Source organism: Pocillopora verrucosa, chromosome 10, assembly GCF_036669915.1.
Source record: "Pocillopora verrucosa isolate sample1 chromosome 10, ASM3666991v2, whole genome shotgun sequence".
NCBI lineage: Eukaryota > Metazoa > Cnidaria > Anthozoa > Scleractinia > Pocilloporidae > Pocillopora > Pocillopora verrucosa.
Window position 1 is genome coordinate 17453003 of NC_089321.1, and position 18553 is coordinate 17471555.

Genomic DNA, 18553 nt, shown 5'->3' on the forward strand with positions numbered 1-18553 from the left:
CTAGCCCCTATCCAATTTAAGTCATTAAACCTCTGACCAGCATACAAGATGTCACATGACTCTTTATTTTGCTGCGTTTGCACTACTTACATGTCACTACAGTGTAGATATACTTGAAGCCATTATCAGCAAGAAAATGAACAGTTTAGACTACAAACAGAACCGAGCGCCAGAAACAGAGGTAGATCTTTGAAATGAAATATCAAGAATCTTGACATTTCGTCAAAATTTCAATAGCTCAGCCAGTTGATTAAACTGATCAACCACTAAGGCTTTAAAACTACTAGCGTACATCACTGAAAGACTACTGCAGTAGTTTTTCAAATTCAATGGTGCTTGTAAACGATAAGTAAATAAACTGCAACAAAACCAAACAGAAGGAACCAAAAATATCATGACGCAAGTAAAATTCCATGGTGGAACTTAACAGCCAATATTTCAGAGGTCACCCATTTTTCCTAATTTTTAAAAAATCTCCAAAATTTACTGTTGTAGTTGGTTTTGAATGCCCTTAACTATGGAATTTTTAGCTGACCATTAATTCCAGTTCTTTCAATAGGTAATGCTCAAGAGCAAGAATGGGAAATGAACTCAGCAGAACTGGGTAACAAATTTGTCAAGGTATACAGAGATTTCTTCATTAAGACAACATTGACTTCAGTGAAACTTATTGTGTTAGCATGAGTTAAATTCTAATGATTTTCACTAATTAACAGCAGAGTACAGTACAGACAGCTGAATGACAGAGGTTTACCAAAAGGTATATCCCCCGCCTGTTCCTCCACTGAACCACCCAGCTTGTCGTTGTTGAACATTCACAGGCTGACCTTGAGAAGCCAATGCCTGAGCTGTATTGGGGGCATATCCTGGTGGAGGGGGCTGTCATGTCAAACAAAAAAAAGATAATCTCTTATTTCATGATGAAGATACTAAGAAATTCATTCAACCATGGACTGAGCCTAAATTATTGTGTCCCCATCACTCCTACTTGCTGAGCCATCAACATTCCTATGTGTTGTTGCGAATTGTTTGTTATCTCTTGGTGAGTAGCAGAACAATGATAAACAACTTACTGTGACTTCCTGGGGGGGAGGAGGGGAACAGACTAAAGAAAATGACTTTCATATATTCTTAACCAGACAAAAGAAAGTAGCCCATTCCATAGTTCAATGATTTTCGTATTTGTTTCTTTGTATTTTGCAAAGGGTGTGGTGAGAAGAGGTTTTAAATCTTTATTTCAACAAGTTATTACCATCAAACAATAGCAAACACTTATACTGAAAAAAAAACTTCAATCTTCAATTTCATGGTTACTACAATCATGTGACCTTCTTCAGAGAACTAATTCTTTGAACTCCACAGCACTTACTACATCAAAATGCCTATCTATACATTCAATCCTTCCTTTACTCACCCAATTTTGTGATGAGGCTATACAATTTACATATGGATTGGACTGCATTATGAGTCTTATAAGATTGATTTAAAGGGGGGGGGAGGGAGGGAGGGAGGGAAGAGGGAAGCAGGGCTATCAATTAGGTTATGAGGGAGAAATGTGAGTTATTCTTTAAGAAACAAATGTCCTTCCAGTGTTTTCCATTGCTTACAAAGAATAATGAAACTGAAAATTTTTTGCTCTTACTGGAATATTCACTGATGATCCAGGTCCAAACCTTGCACCTGGGTCAAAGGCACCATGGACCAGTTGTTGTGGGGGACCTTGTGCAGGGTATTGTCCCACAGGATACTGTTGCCTGGGATAGTGTCCTCCAGCAGTCATACCAGGATACTGCTGCATCTGCAGTTGAGGCTTCATAAGATAAATAAAACAAAATCAGTGAGGATACAACCGAAAGTCTATTAAACTCTATTAACCAAGTCTACACCAAAGTGTATGCTATCAAGTTATTAGCTGATCCATATCACTCCCCTACTAAGAAATATTTCTCAGAAGCAAGTTCCTCTCTTTTGGCAACATCTCCCTCTTCCTCAAACAAGTTTGAAGGTTAAATCTTCCTTACAACATAAATGGGTAACTGAGGAACCTTTGTTCTGTTAATTAACATCATCATGGTATATAATTATCCAGTAACCTGTTTTGTGATAAACATGACACAATTATTGGACAAAAAATTTTCAAGAGGTATTTTTATCTACTGTGTATATTTTGGTTTGAACCTTTCCTTGTTTTAAAATTTTGGAGACCAAATTCAATTTTATTTTTGTTTTTCTTTTATTCAAAACTGTATTAAGCAGTTGGCCACGGGGAATGACAATGAGCCTACTTAATACAGGTTGACCGCTTGATACAGATTCCACAGAATAGGAGTATTATAAAAAATTGTGGAAATCTCCATGTTTTGCCATAATTGATTACTTAATTTATAAAAACTTGCTCAAAAATACTACTTACACAGATTTTAGGAGATAAAGATGGATTAAATTTTACTTGAAAGATTATTTTACTGTTTTATACTGGTGGAGAACAATACAAACGGCCTCTAGGACTAAGTATGAGTGACCACAACCCCTTGATAGGCCTGACTGCTTAATAGAGGTGAATATTACAGTACTAAAGGGGAAACAATTTCATGGCTTAAACAACCCACTGCTTAATGCAGGGTGACTGCCTAACATGGTGCTGCTTAATACAGGTTTGATATGATACTGAAATCTAAAACAAGAGATGTTAAAAGTCAAATTGGTTTAAAAAATTTAAAACAAGGGAAAATTTAAATCACATCATATATAATGTACTGGTGGCAATCTCTCTTTCATGATGTATGTGTTTGCACAAGCAGAATGAAGATATCAATGTAACACATATATGGTAATTTCTCATAACAGACTTCTACGTCAGACCTTCTTCTACATATTGCTTAACTAAAAAATATTAGAAAAGTTTCCCAACTATTCCATGTTCACCAATTTCCTTTCTTCAAATTCCTAAGAATTGTTGATAAGTTAACTATGCATCTTCAAGACCAATTTATTATTTAGATGTTAATTTATTAAATATTTAGATGTTAATATATTAAATATTTGGATGTTAATTTATTAATGATTTAGAGAAACCTGGCCAACCCTGCAGCATCAATGTAATTATCAGTCTAGTAAAATACTCAACGTCAACAAGATCATGTTTAGCTTCAAAGAAGTGAGGTTAAATCCATATTCTGGTTCCTTGTGATGTACGTAACACTTAAGCTTACAGTTTTACAATTGAAAAACTCATGGTTTGGAGTTCACAGCTGTATAAACCAGAATTTTATGTCACCACAAGGTCTGACAGGCTCAGGGATGATGATAAACATCCAAAAAATTCTTGCTTCAAAATGTTAACACTTAATGAGGGTAGTGCAACATGAAATAACATAATGGAAGGCACTAAACTTCACCTCAAGGAAACTTAACAGATCACAAAAGCACGAAAAATACATATCATGGAGTAAACAAAGTCAACTCTACCCCAGAACACAACCTTACAATATTAGGTTTCAAAAACCTAATTTTCATAGGTGTTTAACATTGGTAGGTATTCTAATTACCATTGACTGTCAACTTACATTGTACATTCCACTAGGAGCTTGTTGGGGGGCATGTCCTGATATTGGCATTTCGCTGTATGGAGGAGGTGGGACACCATACATTTGTCCACCTGCAGCAGCACTTGCAAACTGTCCCTGCAGTGGATACTGCATGGGCTGAGGTTGGGTTGGGTATGCTGGCTGCTGAGTTGGGTATCCTACACCCTGCTTTGGGTATGAACCTACCAAATTATAGGAAAAAAAATCCTTATATTTGCCATTTACAGTATTTGGATGGGAATTTTTTTATGAACTCTTTTGTGATTTGTCTTTTCTATTAGAGATTAGAAATATACATTTTCACAGATTCATTCAAACTGCTTTAGGATATTTTGGTTTTTAGGATACCTCTACAAAGCCATTCCTGTCATCAAAACAAAAAGAGAATTTAAGAAGGAAGTTCGACAGTTTGTTATTCTTCATTTATTTCCTAAATTCAAGATAAGCTGCACCTTTTTGCAGCACACTTAACTGAATACAAGGTTCTTAAGTAAATGCAAAAAGACATTTACCATGGAATGGAGGGTCCTTAGTGAGTTACATTAACCTGTACAAAGGTGACCTTAAACTGGTAGAATGCCAATTCACAAACTTAACAATTAATATATAACAGTTGTTACAGCTGTCTTTTTTTAAGTAAATATGTAAATAAGTTTTTTCTTTGTTAATTTTATGAAAATGGACCTCTAATTATATGTAAGTGGTGCAAATGAAATGACAGTGTTTGGTGTGAGAATATTAGCTTCCTATGAAAGTATTAAAATTTCTACAAGCATGTTTAAAGTTGATAACTTTGCTTGGCCTAAATTATTGAACTTTTAAGAATGCACATTACTGTATATACAGCATAGAAATTTTACAGCATTTCACATTTTAGAATGGCAATTTTTTGTATGTTTTTCCAGGGAACAATCATTAGCAGTCAGAGAACACTGAAAATTCAACCTCTAGAAGGTAGTTTTAGGAAATTTCTACCCAAAGAATAAAATATTAACAAGGAAGGAAATTTAATATTTTCAAATCTTTTGCCATATCAAATTACATAGAAAAGAAGCTATACAGTAGATCATTTGTACATAGATATTTTGAGACAGTCTCGATACAAAGAGTACTAGTTGTTACTTGGGGTTTTGATCACCTTCAGAGATGAGAGAGTTCAACAGCTATTACACAGAATTCCCCTACAAGATTTTCCATTACCTATGGTAACCTATTTTATATTCAGACAAGGAGTGATCAATAAGTATGTCCTCTTTTGCTACATTTCTCACAGAAAAACCCAAATACTTGATTAGCAAATGGAGTATGTCATTCAGCTGAAAGAGCTCCATCTTTATGGAAACTTATTTTTCGCTCTACGCATTATGAGGAATTATATGAGCGAGTACACAGTTCCATAGCAAGCTTAGACTAACCTATTCAGATCTCAATCCTTGCTAGACGCATACCACTTACTGATGTGTTAGGAAGAATTGCATATTGCTTGTTTGAAATCACAGAAAAAATCTTCTCATGTAGACAAAACAGGAGTTTTTCGCCATTAGCAGATCTCATGTTATGCTAACTATGACGTCCTTTCGATGAATTAAATGAATTGGCAGAATGTAATTAGTGACTCTGTATCGTGCAATCATTGTATCACGTGTAACTATCAACTCCTAAGGAACAACAGTATTCCTTCCCCTTTTCTCTTAGATTTATCCCTCCTAGCATCAATGCTTCAATCAACCTTCGTTCGAAAATGACAAAAAGGTTAGCATATTGTCAACTAAGCTAATTAAAAAGCTTACGCAGTATGACATAAGCAAAGAAAGCAGAAGATTTGTCCTTCCAAAAAGCACAACAAGAATAACTTTTGTTGCTAAAATTTGAACTAAAGTCAATAAAGTTTGCTTGACCAACCTGGAGGAGCCTTCGACATACTGAAGCTACCTTTTCCACTTAACAATTCACGGAAAACGATCTGATACAGACGAAGACACTCAAAACGAAGGGAACATAAATTTTACCTGAGAGAGTCTGGGTAGAGTAGTGTCCAGCTCTCTTTCATATTGATATGTAGCCCAGTTCAGCGCAAAACTTCCGTGTTCCACCTCATATCTCGTTATAATACAATAGCGAAAACAATGGTTTACCCAGCCTTTGGTAGTAATACTTTCTTTTGGAATTGTAAGGGTTCTACGGAATTTCAGCCGGGGTTTAGTCATTCAGTTAGCCTTGGGCGCATGAACTTTCACCATGCTTTAAAACAACCCGATAACGCTATTTTAAGAGTGATCGAAGTTACCCTGTGCTTGTGCTCTTGGTTAATGAGCCACGCATATAGCATACAGACGAAAATTGCAGTTAAGAACGTATTTTCGAATGGATGTTATCGCTGGGTGAAGTCAAGCGACAGATATACACGGTATAGTCAGTGACGGTAGTGCATGCTGGCCCTTCTTACTTTCAGTTGGATACTGAGATAGAGGAACTAAAGACAGTGTGGAAAAATTTCATCGTTAAAAAAGTGATAGGAAAGATCTCCAAACCACTCGTTACTCCCAATACTCTTTCTATGCATTACTCCCAATTTCTATGCATGACTCCCAATGGCAAACTTTTCGCCATCGTTTTCCTTCCTTTCTTCAAAGAATTGTATGCATAATGTTGTTTGGGGTTACACAGAATCTTGCTTAGCGAAATGATTGGAGCAAGAAATAACGAGGAAGTAATGGTGTTTCCTGGAAAGTCAGCACTCAACAATTGTAAATCGGGAATCGAGGATGGGGGATCAATTTTGATGAAATTATAACAATTCCTTCCCCTTTTACAGTTATCTGTTTCCAGTCCCAGTAAATATCTACATTGGGTACCTTGATGGGATATCAGCTCTTCTGAAGGTGCTTTGATAGAAAATTTCTCCCTACACATTTTCCAAAAGCAGCCTATGCCCATTGCTAAGGCTCTCGGGAACACACTGGGGGGAGAGAAGGGATGTAAACTCTAAGACACGACTCCTTCTTTCCCGAGCGCATTCTACACAAATCAACAGAAAAATGGAAGTTTCAAATCAAACAGATTTGAACTCATCTTGATCTGAAGTTCCTTCTAGAGCACAAAAAATATTTTGGCTTCTTTACCTCTACTCTTTATTTTAAGCTGAAAAAAATATCCTTAAAGGATATTCTTGAATACCACATGTGTTTCAATACCATAATGGTGAAAGACGTTTAATTTCATACCTGAACCATCCTAAATCATAATTTTTGGGGTGACACATAATTTTGAAGCTTGTGTAGGGGAGTAACACCCATATAAGCTGCACTGTTTGCTTACCTCTGAAAGTAACTTATAAAATGTCACTCTGATTGTCTAAGTGGATTAACTAAGACAAAAACTGATCTTGGCAAATTGAAAATAAGTTTTAAAAATTTTGTACAACTGAGTGCAGCCTAGAAAATTTTGATACTTTCCATGTTACTTTCCTGTGAATTTCCCTTTGTGTAGGGGACATGTGGCAAGGACATTGTGGAGCTTAACACCAATGTGCCAAAACTGGACTGTTTACCACAAAATGTCCTTGCTACAGTTGCTTCTGCTCTGTCCCTGATTCATGTCCCAGCAACATGTCTCAAGCAGCATACTCATAAGTATGTCCCAGTTACATGAAGGAGCAATATGTCTCCACAAAATTTACTCCTGGGTGGGCCTTCCTTACAAATCATAAGGTGAGAGCATAACTATTCCACTCACCGATGGCTTGTGTGCTAAGGTTTTGGGGTTGCCATATTCTAAATCATTTTCAATTTATAACTGGAAAAACATGCAGTTTGATGGTTTTGCTGTACGAAAATTGGAAAATTTAACTGAGGTGGACTGGTTACATTTGAAGAGAAGTAGTATTTGTGGAAACAATAATAGCTTTGCAAAGGAACATTTATTTTGAGAATGAATCACCTTATGATGCTGGAACTTGATGTGTCTGTGGGTATGTTATTTATTTGGCCAAGATCACATTAATGGCTAGAGTGGATTTCTCTACTTGAAAAATTTAAAAGCTGATAACAAATTATGGGTTGCATCTTTTAGTTCAAACGATCTAGGAACAATTCTTCCTTGTATCCTTGGTTGTTGCTGCCTGTCTTTTGAATTACAGTGTGCATGGCTTCCCTTGAGGATAATCTCACAAACTTAGTTCTTACTTCTCTTTCTCAGGCTGATTCAGTTAAATGCAGTCCACCTTCCTCTTAAGAAGGTTCTCATTTGGTTTGTCCAGCAGATCTTGATCTTAAGCAGGTGCTACCCTCACTTCTTGCTCAAGGTAAGCATACCAAGGAGAAGGCCTCTGGTAAAAGGGAGCCTTCTGCTGCCCTCTGTTGCCATCACTTCATCCCATATTCTCCCTATTGCCCCATCCACGGCGGTGGTCTGAAAAAAAGTATTATTTACTATCATTGTGTGAAGTTAAAAATAACAACTTGAAGTTAAGTTGTGGTTCACCTTTTGATAACTGATTATTTTCCTGTGTTTCCTAATTGAAAACAGGTTTTTAGTTTCAAATTAGCTTTTAACTTGCTAAGTGGTCAACAGACTCACCATCTTTCCACTCGTCCCAGTCTCTTTTCTTCTGAAGCTTAACAGGGTCATCTTCACTTTCAGATTCATCATCACTTGTCTTGCCCTTATTCTTCATTTGGTCCCTGGACCACACAGAAATAGTATTTCAACTTTAGATCTATGTTCTTAGTAACAACAACAATTTGAGGAAGGAAACAGTTAAGAAAGTTTAAATCTGAGAGCAGAAATCCAAAGCACTTTCCAGGAAGATTTCTTAACGAGATTTAGGTCATTACATGGTTTTACATAGTTTTATTGGAAATTCTCTGACAATTCTAGCTACTATTGGCTCTGTCACATGAGGGTCTTGAAGGCCTCAAAAATTATTGCGAGGGGCTGGCTAGATGCTTGTCTAGTAGCACCAAATTGGGAACTGATGATAATTAGTTTTCACTCATGGGTGAGCAGGGGAGAGGTTTCTGTTAAGAAACTTAAAACTTTCAAATGTATCATTGGCACAGTACATCAAAAGCCATAGCTAAAGTTAGCTGCAGGAGGAAAAAAAAAATTAACAAGAACTTGACCAAATTGAAGGAAGCTAGAGAACCATAATACTGTAAATCTAACCTAGAGGCCTACAGTGTGAAATCTAGGAGAACTTTCCCAGGAAATTTGTTGTAAATAATGACAAACAAAAGACATGACTCACTCTTTGTAATCTAACACAACTTTTCCCTCAAGAATTTCTTTTTCTAGGAATTCCTCCTGTGACATGGTAGGAACACTTGGGTACCCTGCCCCAAAGACTTTGTTCTGACGGTAAAAGAAGCACTCATTAGCATGAAATTACAACTAAAAGGTCTGAAACAAATACATATTACAGCTTCAGGTGTGACACCACTTTTTACTCAGCAAGAATGTGAATGACTGGACTGATATCACTTGTAATTATACTCTTCTCATGCTTCACCAGGAATGCACAAAAGGCCATGTGGTTCTCTGATAGCCTTGTCAACCTTGGGGAATGGTTTTCATTGGGCTCTAGGTATTCATCAGAAGGAGGCATATTTAAAAGATTGAAGGTTAGAAGGGAGTGTTCATAGGATGTGCGGAGTTTGATGGAGTGGCAGTAATTAGGTCATTAGCTTAGTTTACATAGTCTTGAATTATCTACCAGCTTTATTAGCAGAGCAAGTGTAGTAAAACATTACTTACCCTAATCATTTCCCTAGTTATCAGAATTGGTTTAAAGCTCTGTTGAGGCTAAAATAAAATTATTTGATACAGTTTAATTGTAGCAACAAGAAGGAAGGGTGATTTTCTCTTCCCACAAATACTGAAGAGCTATGCAAAAGTTATAGTAAAATCTGTGCATGGTACGATTTAATTTTGAATGCTCAAAGTTTTACACCATTTTAATAATCATACAGTTATGTTCATTTGGAAGAACAGCTTCCCTCCAACAAGTGGAGGCTAGCAATAAACAGACAATTGACAGGCCATAAACTGGAATGAAACTAGTTCAGAAAAAGTTGGGCAAGAGATGAACAATAATTTATTTTGGAAGATACTGTTTACCAGTACATCAATTCATCAAATGGCACAACAACAAGAAAAAGGGGAAGTTATAGAACAAACTGAATGCAATCCCTTCTACCCAATTCCCAGCCATGAAGGATGAACAGCCTAATTCAGTTTTTCACTTAAAGCTAAACAAGAAAGCAACAATGGCAGACAAACCTTTGTGGTTACAGGTCTGTCATCTTCTCTGCCTTTTAGTGTCTGCATGTGTTTCAAGATCTCCACTTCACCTGTGAATTTCAAAGAAGTACAAAGGAGAGATCAGCAATACAATAGCAACAGGAACCTGCACACTTCACCCTCAACAAGAGCTAATTTTTCCCACAAAAACACACAAACAAACCTGTAGAAAATGGACACATCTATTGAGCAGGCATGCGTTGGTGAAGGGAATAAAAATGTAAGTATAATTTCTGGTTGCCTACACATGCATTTAATTAAACTTGTATGTTGGCCAAAATTAAGTGTACATCAAATATAATCAAAGAGCTAAATTTCCATTGCCAGAAACACAGTCTAACCTCCACTACTCTTGTCTAAAAACTACCCTGAAACAGTGAGATTAGTGACTCAAGGTATGCAAATACACTTCTTCATATTAATTTCTTAAGTGGGAAAATTTCAAAGAGAACCTAGGCACACATGTTTTCAAGATATGGATGGCAAACAGAAGGCAAGAACAACTCTCTTCCTGCACTTTCACCTCTATCAAAAAACATAGTGCTAAGTACTATTAAAACTAAAGTACTATTATGTGGGAAATAATCCTGTAATGAGAACCAGAAACATTTAAAAAAATGCTTTACTTTGGACTGTAAACTGCCATTCATGGCCCCATTAGGAGCCTGTTTGAGCGGTCAGTTGTTGCATCTGTAAATCAAAAGACTTACTTTGAAGACTTGCTAAATGATCCACAACTTTGTTGATCCAAAACTTTAAGAGTAGAACATAATAACTTCTCTGTGAAATACAAAAAAATTCAAATTAAATATAAGAACCAAACAACACAAAAGAAAGGTAATGTTATAGTGCAGTTTTAATCCCTTAACTGGAAGAAGTGATTATGTTAACTCTCCCTAATAAACATAATTGAACAAGCAGGTAATAAGGACAAAAAAAAGCTAGAATGAGTGATAATTATTTAAGACTTAACCCTTCTACTCCTAAGATCTCATTTAGTAATTTTCCCTAATGTCTACCATACAATTTGTATGATTTTAGTTCTGAGAATTTGGTATTGGATCAACAAACAGTCCCCCAATTGATATTTATCTTTATTTTCATCACCTAATTGACTGCTTGATATTGTATTTGATGTTGTAAGGAGAAATTGGGTCACTTGTGGGAGTTAAGGGGGTTAAAGTGTAATCAGAGCATCATAAATTGTAAATTCAATCACCTGAGTATCTTCATCTGTTAGAGGCCTGGATGACTCACCAAGGATATTCTGGAGTTCCTGCAAACATTGATGACCAATTATACTTTATTTCCATAACTAGCAAATGTTAAAAGTTTCACTGTATCACCAAAGAGAAAACACCCATTTCAATAAACTACCATTCCTTTTTCTATTCCATGAGAATACAATTCTTAATAAGCATCTAAATTGCATTGCTTGTTTGAGAGTAAACTGAAAATTCTTATTCAAAAATAATTAAGTATAGTTATTCGCTCCCTAAATACCAAAAGTAACTTGCCTTGTGCCGGAATTTGGCACAGTTTCCCCAGAATTGTATGCAACAGTACTACACAAAAAATACTGAATTCTTAACCTTTATTCTTTTTTCTTGTTCCTTTTGTTCCTTGTATCTTGCTATTTTTTCTTGACGACTGTTTGCCATTTGATTGATACTTTTTTCTTCCACTCTTGGTTCATCTGTTTCTTCATAGTATCTGGAGAGGTCCTTACACAGTGTATACAGGAGAGTTAGTATGATTGTACATACTAAAACTACATGTATTTATTTCCCTATTGTATCAAGGTAAATGACTGATAAAAATGCAGGCTATCTAGTCCTATTGAAACATGGAGGAGGAAGGCAAGTGTCCTAAAAATATGCAAAGCTTTGTGCCAAGACAGAGAGAACTTTTATTTTTAAAAATCATTCCAAGCTTAGTTCAAAGACATATCATAACTAAAAGGCAAACACTGGACAATCTACATCCTTCTCAAAATTTAAAGAGCTCTATTTACAGTCTGAGAAATAAAGTTATGCATTAAGTAAAAATAACTGTAAACATCAAAATGTAACATTATCATGCTTACCATGTCTTTTACTCCATAATTTTTACATCTTTTAAGAAAGTCAATAAAGTAAACCTAAGGCAAGAAAACACAAAGTGCTAAGTTTATTCGTGTAATTTGATCTTCTGAGTGAGAGAAATCCTGAGAAGGACTCTTGTTGGTTGTGATGACTGACATTTTGACAAACTTAATGGGAGTTTTAATCGGGGTCAAGTGAGAAGTTGTTGTCAGTTGAGTGTTATAAATTTGGTTTGTGTAAACTGATCAGTTCATTTTGCCATGATGTTATTTCCTGAGAATCAAGTGGTGTAAGTGGGTTGTGACTGGTCAGTTTTTATCTGTGGGTAATTCTGTTCATTGCAATTGTTGAGCAAAATGTCTTAAATAAGTTGTTTATAGGGTGCTGATAGTAAGTTTCATTACATGGAATGTAATTTGTAGGAAATATTACCTACTTTGTTCTTGAAACAATTACAGATTCATCATATTTATTTGAGAAGATGCAAATCGAAGTAATGGCTACACAGTAATTGTGAAGAAGGAATTTGTCAGCAAGTCTCTCTTTTTTCTTTTTTTTTTTCATAATTCAGTGTATGGTTCATATAAACAGACCTTTGCAATGTTAAGTAAAGTCATTCTATCAGTTTCAATCTTCCTCAGAAACAGGTCACCAAGAAAAGCTGGTAACAATAGATATCTGAGGAAATAAGAATATTAAGGCATTTATTCAACATTGTACACTTGGTAGTAAAATAACAGCAAAATCTTGGTACCACAGGAGGGAATGCACAATTATTACTGAATAAAAATGTCTTGATAATAATTTTTAGTATATACCAAAAGATAAGATGGTATTGAAGGCATGCTCTGATTGGCTATTCAAACTCCAAATATACATTACTATTCCAGCAATTTAATATTCTATTCCAGCAATGAGCACAGGATTTGTGCCCGAAAATATTGTAATCATTGCAGGAAAAAATCAATAAGATTCATCTTTTTTTGTGCTACACTATCACCTCAGTGTTGGTGGCTAGCAGCAGATATATCCACCATTAGCCAATTCCAAATTGGTGAGTAGTAGTTACATGTAATTATCATCCAAGTTAGAGTTAATAACGAATTTATGGTTCAATAGTTTCAAATGCCTTGATTCTATAGAGATAACTGACTCAAACCTCACACTAACTCTAATCACAATCAGTTCCCACTTGCTCTCAGTTATTAACTGTACTGTTCTCAACTCCTGATGAGTCAAACTCCTACACCACATACAGTCCCCATAACCTTACACTCACCTTAACTCAGAAGTTGGAACCTCAGACAAATCTTCATTTCCACTGAACAAAGCCAAACCATTGACTATTTCTGTGGCACGAACAAAGTGATCTACAGCAGTGCTGACCTTCTTCTACACAGAAAAAATGAATGAAACAGTATCAGTTGATCCATCAAGAACACATGAAATAACTCAATACCACCAGCCTCCACAAAGGAGGAAAATAAAAGTGTCATCGGTGTGATGCAGTACAGTGTAAAAATTTCCTGATTCCTCATAAAGGTTTTTAAAAGCTCCTCATTGTGTTTTGAACCCACTTGTTTTCCCTTTTTAAAACATGAGACAAAATTCAATAAATTTAATAAAATTAGCGTTTAAGGATACCTCTCTGGGGAACTTTCTCACACATCTGAAAACAACTTCTCAGATCTATTGATCACAATGTTAACTACTAAAAGTTTCAAATACAGTAGGTTGTAACCTTCTAAGGTTAAAAATTACAGCTTTGTCGTTGAGGGTACCTCCTGGGCATTTCACTGCACACCTTTTTCCTTGTGGATATGCGAGGCATATGAAGTAGTGGTACAGAGATTCAATATGCAAATTTTGTTGCATTAACCTTTTAACTCCCAGAAGTGACTTGTAACTTCTCCCTATAACATCCTTACATTATCCAACGAACAGGTATTGAGAATATTCAGACTTTTCAGGAAGAGGTTTTTATCTTGATCTAACACCAAATTTAACAAGGAAATTAGTACCAGCTAGAGGGGAGAATTAACATTCAGATCCCAGGAGTTGAAGGGTGAACATATCATAGGCAAAGTATTCTTTACTATTGCAGTATAAGTAATATATCAAAATGAATAAAGCTACTGTCAGGGGGATATCAATTTAATTATTTTCTTCATTCGGTCTACTAACCGAGTGGGCTACCCTAACCCCCTTCAATTGCCAATGGCTCGATTCTGTTTCTTGAGAACACAGTACCATTGAATTCTAGTATAATCAGTATATATTCTTGTCATATTCTGCACAATATATCTACGAGTTCATCATAGTGTCACTTTGATTGTAGCCCTGTACTTAATTTTAATAACGTCCACGATTTCATTCCGCAACGCACAAAATTGAAAATCCAAACAAACGTAGTATGTAAAAATACACTAATCATACAACTCAGAATGAATGTAAAAAAAAATACCTGAAATATCTCCGAGGTGCTCGATCCATCGTCATCTTCTATCTCACAATGTAAAACAAACCCTTGTTCAAAAATGTCTCCAAGAGATAGGGCCTTAGAACTTTCGGCGGCCGCCATAAGTCACCAACAGGGATAAAATATATGGAGTTACATGAGTGGAACTTTGTGGCGAGGGTTAACCACTGATAAGAAAATGTGCGGTCTCATAACATCTGGAACTAACTAAAAAGGTAGCCTACGCCAAGGTAAAACGGAGGCGAGGTTCCCTTGCTTTCGTTTCACCTTGTGGGGGAGGGTACGGCTACACATAGGCTACTGAAATAGTAAATGGAGTGTCAAGTCCGGTTGGTCATGACTTCCCAGCGGTTGCAAGTTTTTCGAGGAATACTGAGGGAGTTGCGACATCTTTTGCCATTTAAGGTAATTTTTTTAATAAAAAAAAGGGCTGTATTGAATAGGAAATCTGAAAAACCTGTTAATTCTTGCGCGAAACGCGAGTACTATCGTCCCAAGGGCCACTAGCCCCCATGTTCTCCCGTGCATCACATGTGCTTGCATGAGTAAGCTTAGTTTTAACATGAAGCTAGAGAGAATCAAGGAGTAGAAGCGATGTGATGCCATGAAATCCAAGGTGCTGCGTGCGTTTTGGCCCTATATTCATGTAAGTTGTTTCAATTTTAAAAAAAATTAACTTAGTGCACTTAGCTGCAAGCCTTTGAACAGCTTCAAAATTCTTCAACCAGTTTAAATTCACTGTAAAATTTCTCTTCCAGATGTAGATGATATGTGAAACAATTTTTTAATTATTTCAATACTCCTTAAACAGGCGATGGTTGCCACCCCTGTTTCCTTGAACTCAAGCTAGAGTATCAATTACTACCCTCACCCCATCTCTGTGTTTCGGGCGTTCCCCCAGAAAGAGAAAGGGAAGGGAGGGGATGGGGGTTGGTGGGATTCTTAAATATCACATTTCCTCCCTTGAGATAGTAATAGACCCTAGGATTGTCAAAACATAACCAATTTTCTAAAATTGCTTAGAGTTGTTGGCATGTGTCAAACAAAATACCAAAATCTATACAAATTAGAAATTGAGATGATTCATGTACTGCATTTTGACACAAAAATGCTGAATACTCACACCTCAGTTGAAAAATGCATAAATACCTGAATCCCGGAGCCCTTGGCTGAGCCTGAAAAATTCAGATGTATGATTTGCTGGAGTCTGAAGTGGTTTTCAATAATTGAATTTGCTGGACTTGTGCAACCAACATACATTAGGGCAGTGAGAGTGACGAACTCACATGAATGGGATTTGAAGATTCATTTTCTGCATTGAGAGGAGAGCAGGGTGCAAGTCATATGCTAGATGTTTATTTTAATGACCTGAAGGCTTATCCTCATCAAAATTGTTTTTTGGTTAAAAATAATTGAAATCTTATGCCTGCAGCTCATATTGCATAGTCTTTAAGAAATGCCTCTTAAAAATACTTTCCATTTTGCCCTTTTAAATTTAAGTTTTAAAGGCTGATTTATGAAAGCCAGGAGTGTAGATATTAATTCATTATTTAACTAGTGATTCCTTTTCATGTTAATTCCTATTCAAATAGGAACCTGTTACTTCAAGTTTGGAAGGCCAGTATCTGATAACAGAGTTTCATAATTATTCCCAGGCTGGAGAAGCTTTAGCAAAGAAGCTCTACTTTGATTGTGTGTATTATCTTTGCTTACTTAGAAGTCAAAGAATGGCTCAGGTGAGTTTTATTTCATTTTCATCATAATTATGTAAAATTTGTTTAAAGTTTAAACTACTGTAGTTGATGTCTCCTTTGTTCTTTAATCAAAAGAAAGAAAGTAGAAACCAAACTAGTTTGAAATCACTCTGACCTGAAATAACTCAATCAAGGAAGTCATTAGTAAAGTTTGTAAAATAGCTGAGAAACTACAGCATATCATTCATTACACTGGTAAACCCACAGAAATTTGAATTTGTCATATAAAAGCAATAGACCAGTCTTTCTATCAGTTTACTGGCATATAGTAATAATGGGAGAACACAAGAAAAGTTTGTAGAACACTTGGCTGGGGCTTATGATGTACATACTTTTTTGTGTTCTGGCAATCCAACATCAAACATGGATTATGACACCAGTGAACTGAAAGAAAGTGCCCTCTATTGCTCAACTGTATACCTGCATTTTGTGATAAATAAATGGTTGATGGTTGTTACATAATCTGTTACAGATGCTTCATGAAAAATACAAGGGGGTGGGGGAGAGGCCAGTGGAAGAAGTGGCAAGCTTAGTGGGTTTTAAGCTTCCAAAGCAATATCGAGAACCTTCAAATGATTCAAATGAAAAATGATATTATTGGTTTGCATGTGGCAAGGATTCAAGACAAGTGCTGGTGTGATAGGAGGGCATACCACATACACACTGGTGTGGTACAGTTAGAGTGGAGGTGGATTCAATGTATAAAAGAGGATTGACTATAGATTGTGGAAGCTTTTGGTGAAAGTACCAGTAACAATTGTTTGCATGATGAAAATCGCTGTGGCACTTCAACTGAAGTATTGAAAACATTTAATACTGAAACCACTAACTTCTAGGCCACTAGGTATCTAAGCTCTCAAGAAGACCTGCAATATGTAGGAGAAGTATGCTTCAAAAAATTAGGCAACTTTTATATCAACCATTACAAAGTATTATCACATGACTTTATAAAATTGGCCACATTCTTAGATTTGTAGAGTAACTTAACATTTCAAAACCTGTCTCCACTTTTGCCCAATATTGGACTTCCATGCTGCCTTTTGTATCCCTCCTTTCTTCCCCATCCTTAGGCAATCTGTTTGAACTATCAGGAGCAGCTACAGAAATAACAAAATGTTCCTTTATCTAATAACCAGTGCAGCTGTGGTTTGTGAATTAAATAGGGTCTTGTTTCCCATTTTTTGAAATGGGGCTGTCCATTGTCAAATTCTCAGCACCTTGGAAAACAATTTTGGAACAATCAGGCTACTTTTTGGGATCTCAAATGTAGTGCACATTGAATATCTATACTTTTTTTAAGGGCCAAGATGAAAATTACCAGTTGAACACACCTCTCCTTTAACCCTTTCTTTTTTAACTGATTGAAGTAATGGAGTGGAAGCTGGACACAGAAATGTGGTAACACATTGTTTTGAAATGGAGTCTTTGCATTTCCAGTGTAATAGTCTTCAAAATTAGGGTTCAAAGGTTCCTGTATTGAACAATCATCTAGAAATACTTTGTAAGATAGTCAAAACCCTGGTAACCCCTTCTTTTACCCCAAAAAGAATTATGTTTCTCTGAATGATATCACCCACACTTATTTGAGTTAGTTTAAAACCTTTATTTTAACTCAAGCTTTCCTGGTGTTACAAAAAGCATACCTCTACATCATAACAATAATTATTACTGCTCATCAGGCACGTTGTAATTGACCATTGGAATAAAAAGGCAACATGCTGATATGCTGTTAATTATCAACTTCTATTAATACCTAGCTGGAAAACTATTAGAATTAAATTTTGCGTAACAAGACTTAAATTTTACTGCTTCAGCTCTATACTTAGTTAGCAACTTATTTAATAATTACAATGACTAACCAATCTCATCCTGACCAGCAAACCTATGGTGCTTGAAGCACAACAAAATCAGGTGAGAATTACAAAATAATTCTCCCATATCTCTGGAACATAAATTCCATTCAAAAAAATCATTTAAATTGATTCTCTACACAATAAGCTACCAGCACTTATTTTCAATATTTTGTTCTACTTGTGGAAGTAGTTTCTACAAAGAATCACAAGTGAAATGAGACTTTTAAAGCATAATTGATTACCAGCTACTTTACAACTTGTCTCAATACTTAATTAACCCTTTAACTTCCAGAAGTGATTGTCAAGTAACTTCTCCTTATAATATCCATACATTATCCACCAAACAGGTAATGGTAATTCACAAAATTATCAGTCAAAAGTTATCTTCATCTAACAGAGTTGTGACAGCTAGAGGAGAGAATTGACCATCAGATCTTTAGAGTTAAAAAGTAATTTGATCACATTTTCTACAATTTCATTTCTTTGAAGTACACGA

The 18553-nt window shown here is 35.8% G+C and overlaps 3 protein-coding genes across 3 annotated transcripts; 1 reads left to right on the plus strand and 2 right to left on the minus strand.

Moving 5' to 3' along the window:
* Positions 1–44: 44 nt before the first annotated feature.
* On the minus strand, positions 45–5605 carry LOC131781392 (DAZ-associated protein 2-like). Its single transcript, XM_059098037.2, has 4 exons — positions 5490–5605; positions 3567–3769; positions 1643–1810; positions 45–879 (listed from the first exon to the last, which is right to left on the minus strand). Exons 1-4 carry the CDS (start codon positions 5506–5508, stop codon positions 751–753), a joined length of 519 nt encoding a protein of 172 aa, XP_058954020.1. The 5' UTR covers positions 5509–5605; the 3' UTR covers positions 45–750.
* A 1943-nt stretch (positions 5606–7548) lies between these two features.
* On the minus strand, positions 7549–14702 carry LOC131781400 (immunoglobulin-binding protein 1-like). Its single transcript, XM_059098049.2, has 12 exons — positions 14436–14702; positions 13251–13363; positions 12565–12649; positions 11974–12027; positions 11480–11611; positions 11107–11163; positions 10598–10667; positions 9867–9937; positions 9342–9389; positions 8836–8939; positions 8166–8269; positions 7549–7997 (listed from the first exon to the last, which is right to left on the minus strand). The coding sequence occupies exons 1-12, from the start codon at positions 14550–14552 to the stop codon at positions 7957–7959; spliced, it is 996 nt and encodes a 331-aa protein (XP_058954032.2). The 5' UTR covers positions 14553–14702; the 3' UTR covers positions 7549–7956.
* A 1-nt stretch (position 14703) lies between these two features.
* On the plus strand, positions 14704–17806 carry LOC131781401 (protein FMC1 homolog). The gene is made up of 3 exons (XM_059098050.2): positions 14704–14855; positions 16043–16186; positions 16677–17806. The coding sequence occupies exons 1-3, from the start codon at positions 14763–14765 to the stop codon at positions 16794–16796; spliced, it is 357 nt and encodes a 118-aa protein (XP_058954033.2). The 5' UTR covers positions 14704–14762; the 3' UTR covers positions 16797–17806.
* The last annotated feature ends 747 nt before the right edge of the window (positions 17807–18553 follow it).

Excerpts from the sequence above, each read along its gene's own strand:
- LOC131781401 (XM_059098050.2), top strand. The coding sequence starts at position 14,763 with ATGGAGTGTCAAGTCCGGTTGGTCATGACTTCCCAGCGGTTGCAAGTT. Across the intron at positions 14,856-16,042 it reads GACATCTTTTGCCATTTAAG|GAACCTGTTACTTCAAGTTT; the intron begins GTAATTTTTTTA and ends CTATTCAAATAG. Across the intron at positions 16,187-16,676 it reads GAAGTCAAAGAATGGCTCAG|ATGCTTCATGAAAAATACAA; the intron begins GTGAGTTTTATT and ends AATCTGTTACAG.
- LOC131781400 (XM_059098049.2), bottom strand. The coding sequence starts at position 14,552 with ATGGCGGCCGCCGAAAGTTCTAAGGCCCTATCTCTTGGAGACATTTTT. Across the intron at positions 11,612-11,973 it reads ATTATGGAGTAAAAGACATG|GACCTCTCCAGATACTATGA; the intron begins GTAAGCATGATA and ends ACACTGTGTAAG. Across the intron at positions 9,938-10,597 it reads TCATTTAGCAAGTCTTCAAA|GTGAAGTGGAGATCTTGAAA; the intron begins GTAAGTCTTTTG and ends TGAAATTCACAG.
- LOC131781392 (XM_059098037.2), bottom strand. Across the intron at positions 1,811-3,566 it reads CTCCTAGTGGAATGTACAAT|CCTCAACTGCAGATGCAGCA; the intron begins GTAAGTTGACAG and ends TATCTTATGAAG. Across the intron at positions 880-1,642 it reads GATCATCAGTGAATATTCCA|CCCCCTCCACCAGGATATGC; the intron begins GTAAGAGCAAAA and ends TTGACATGACAG.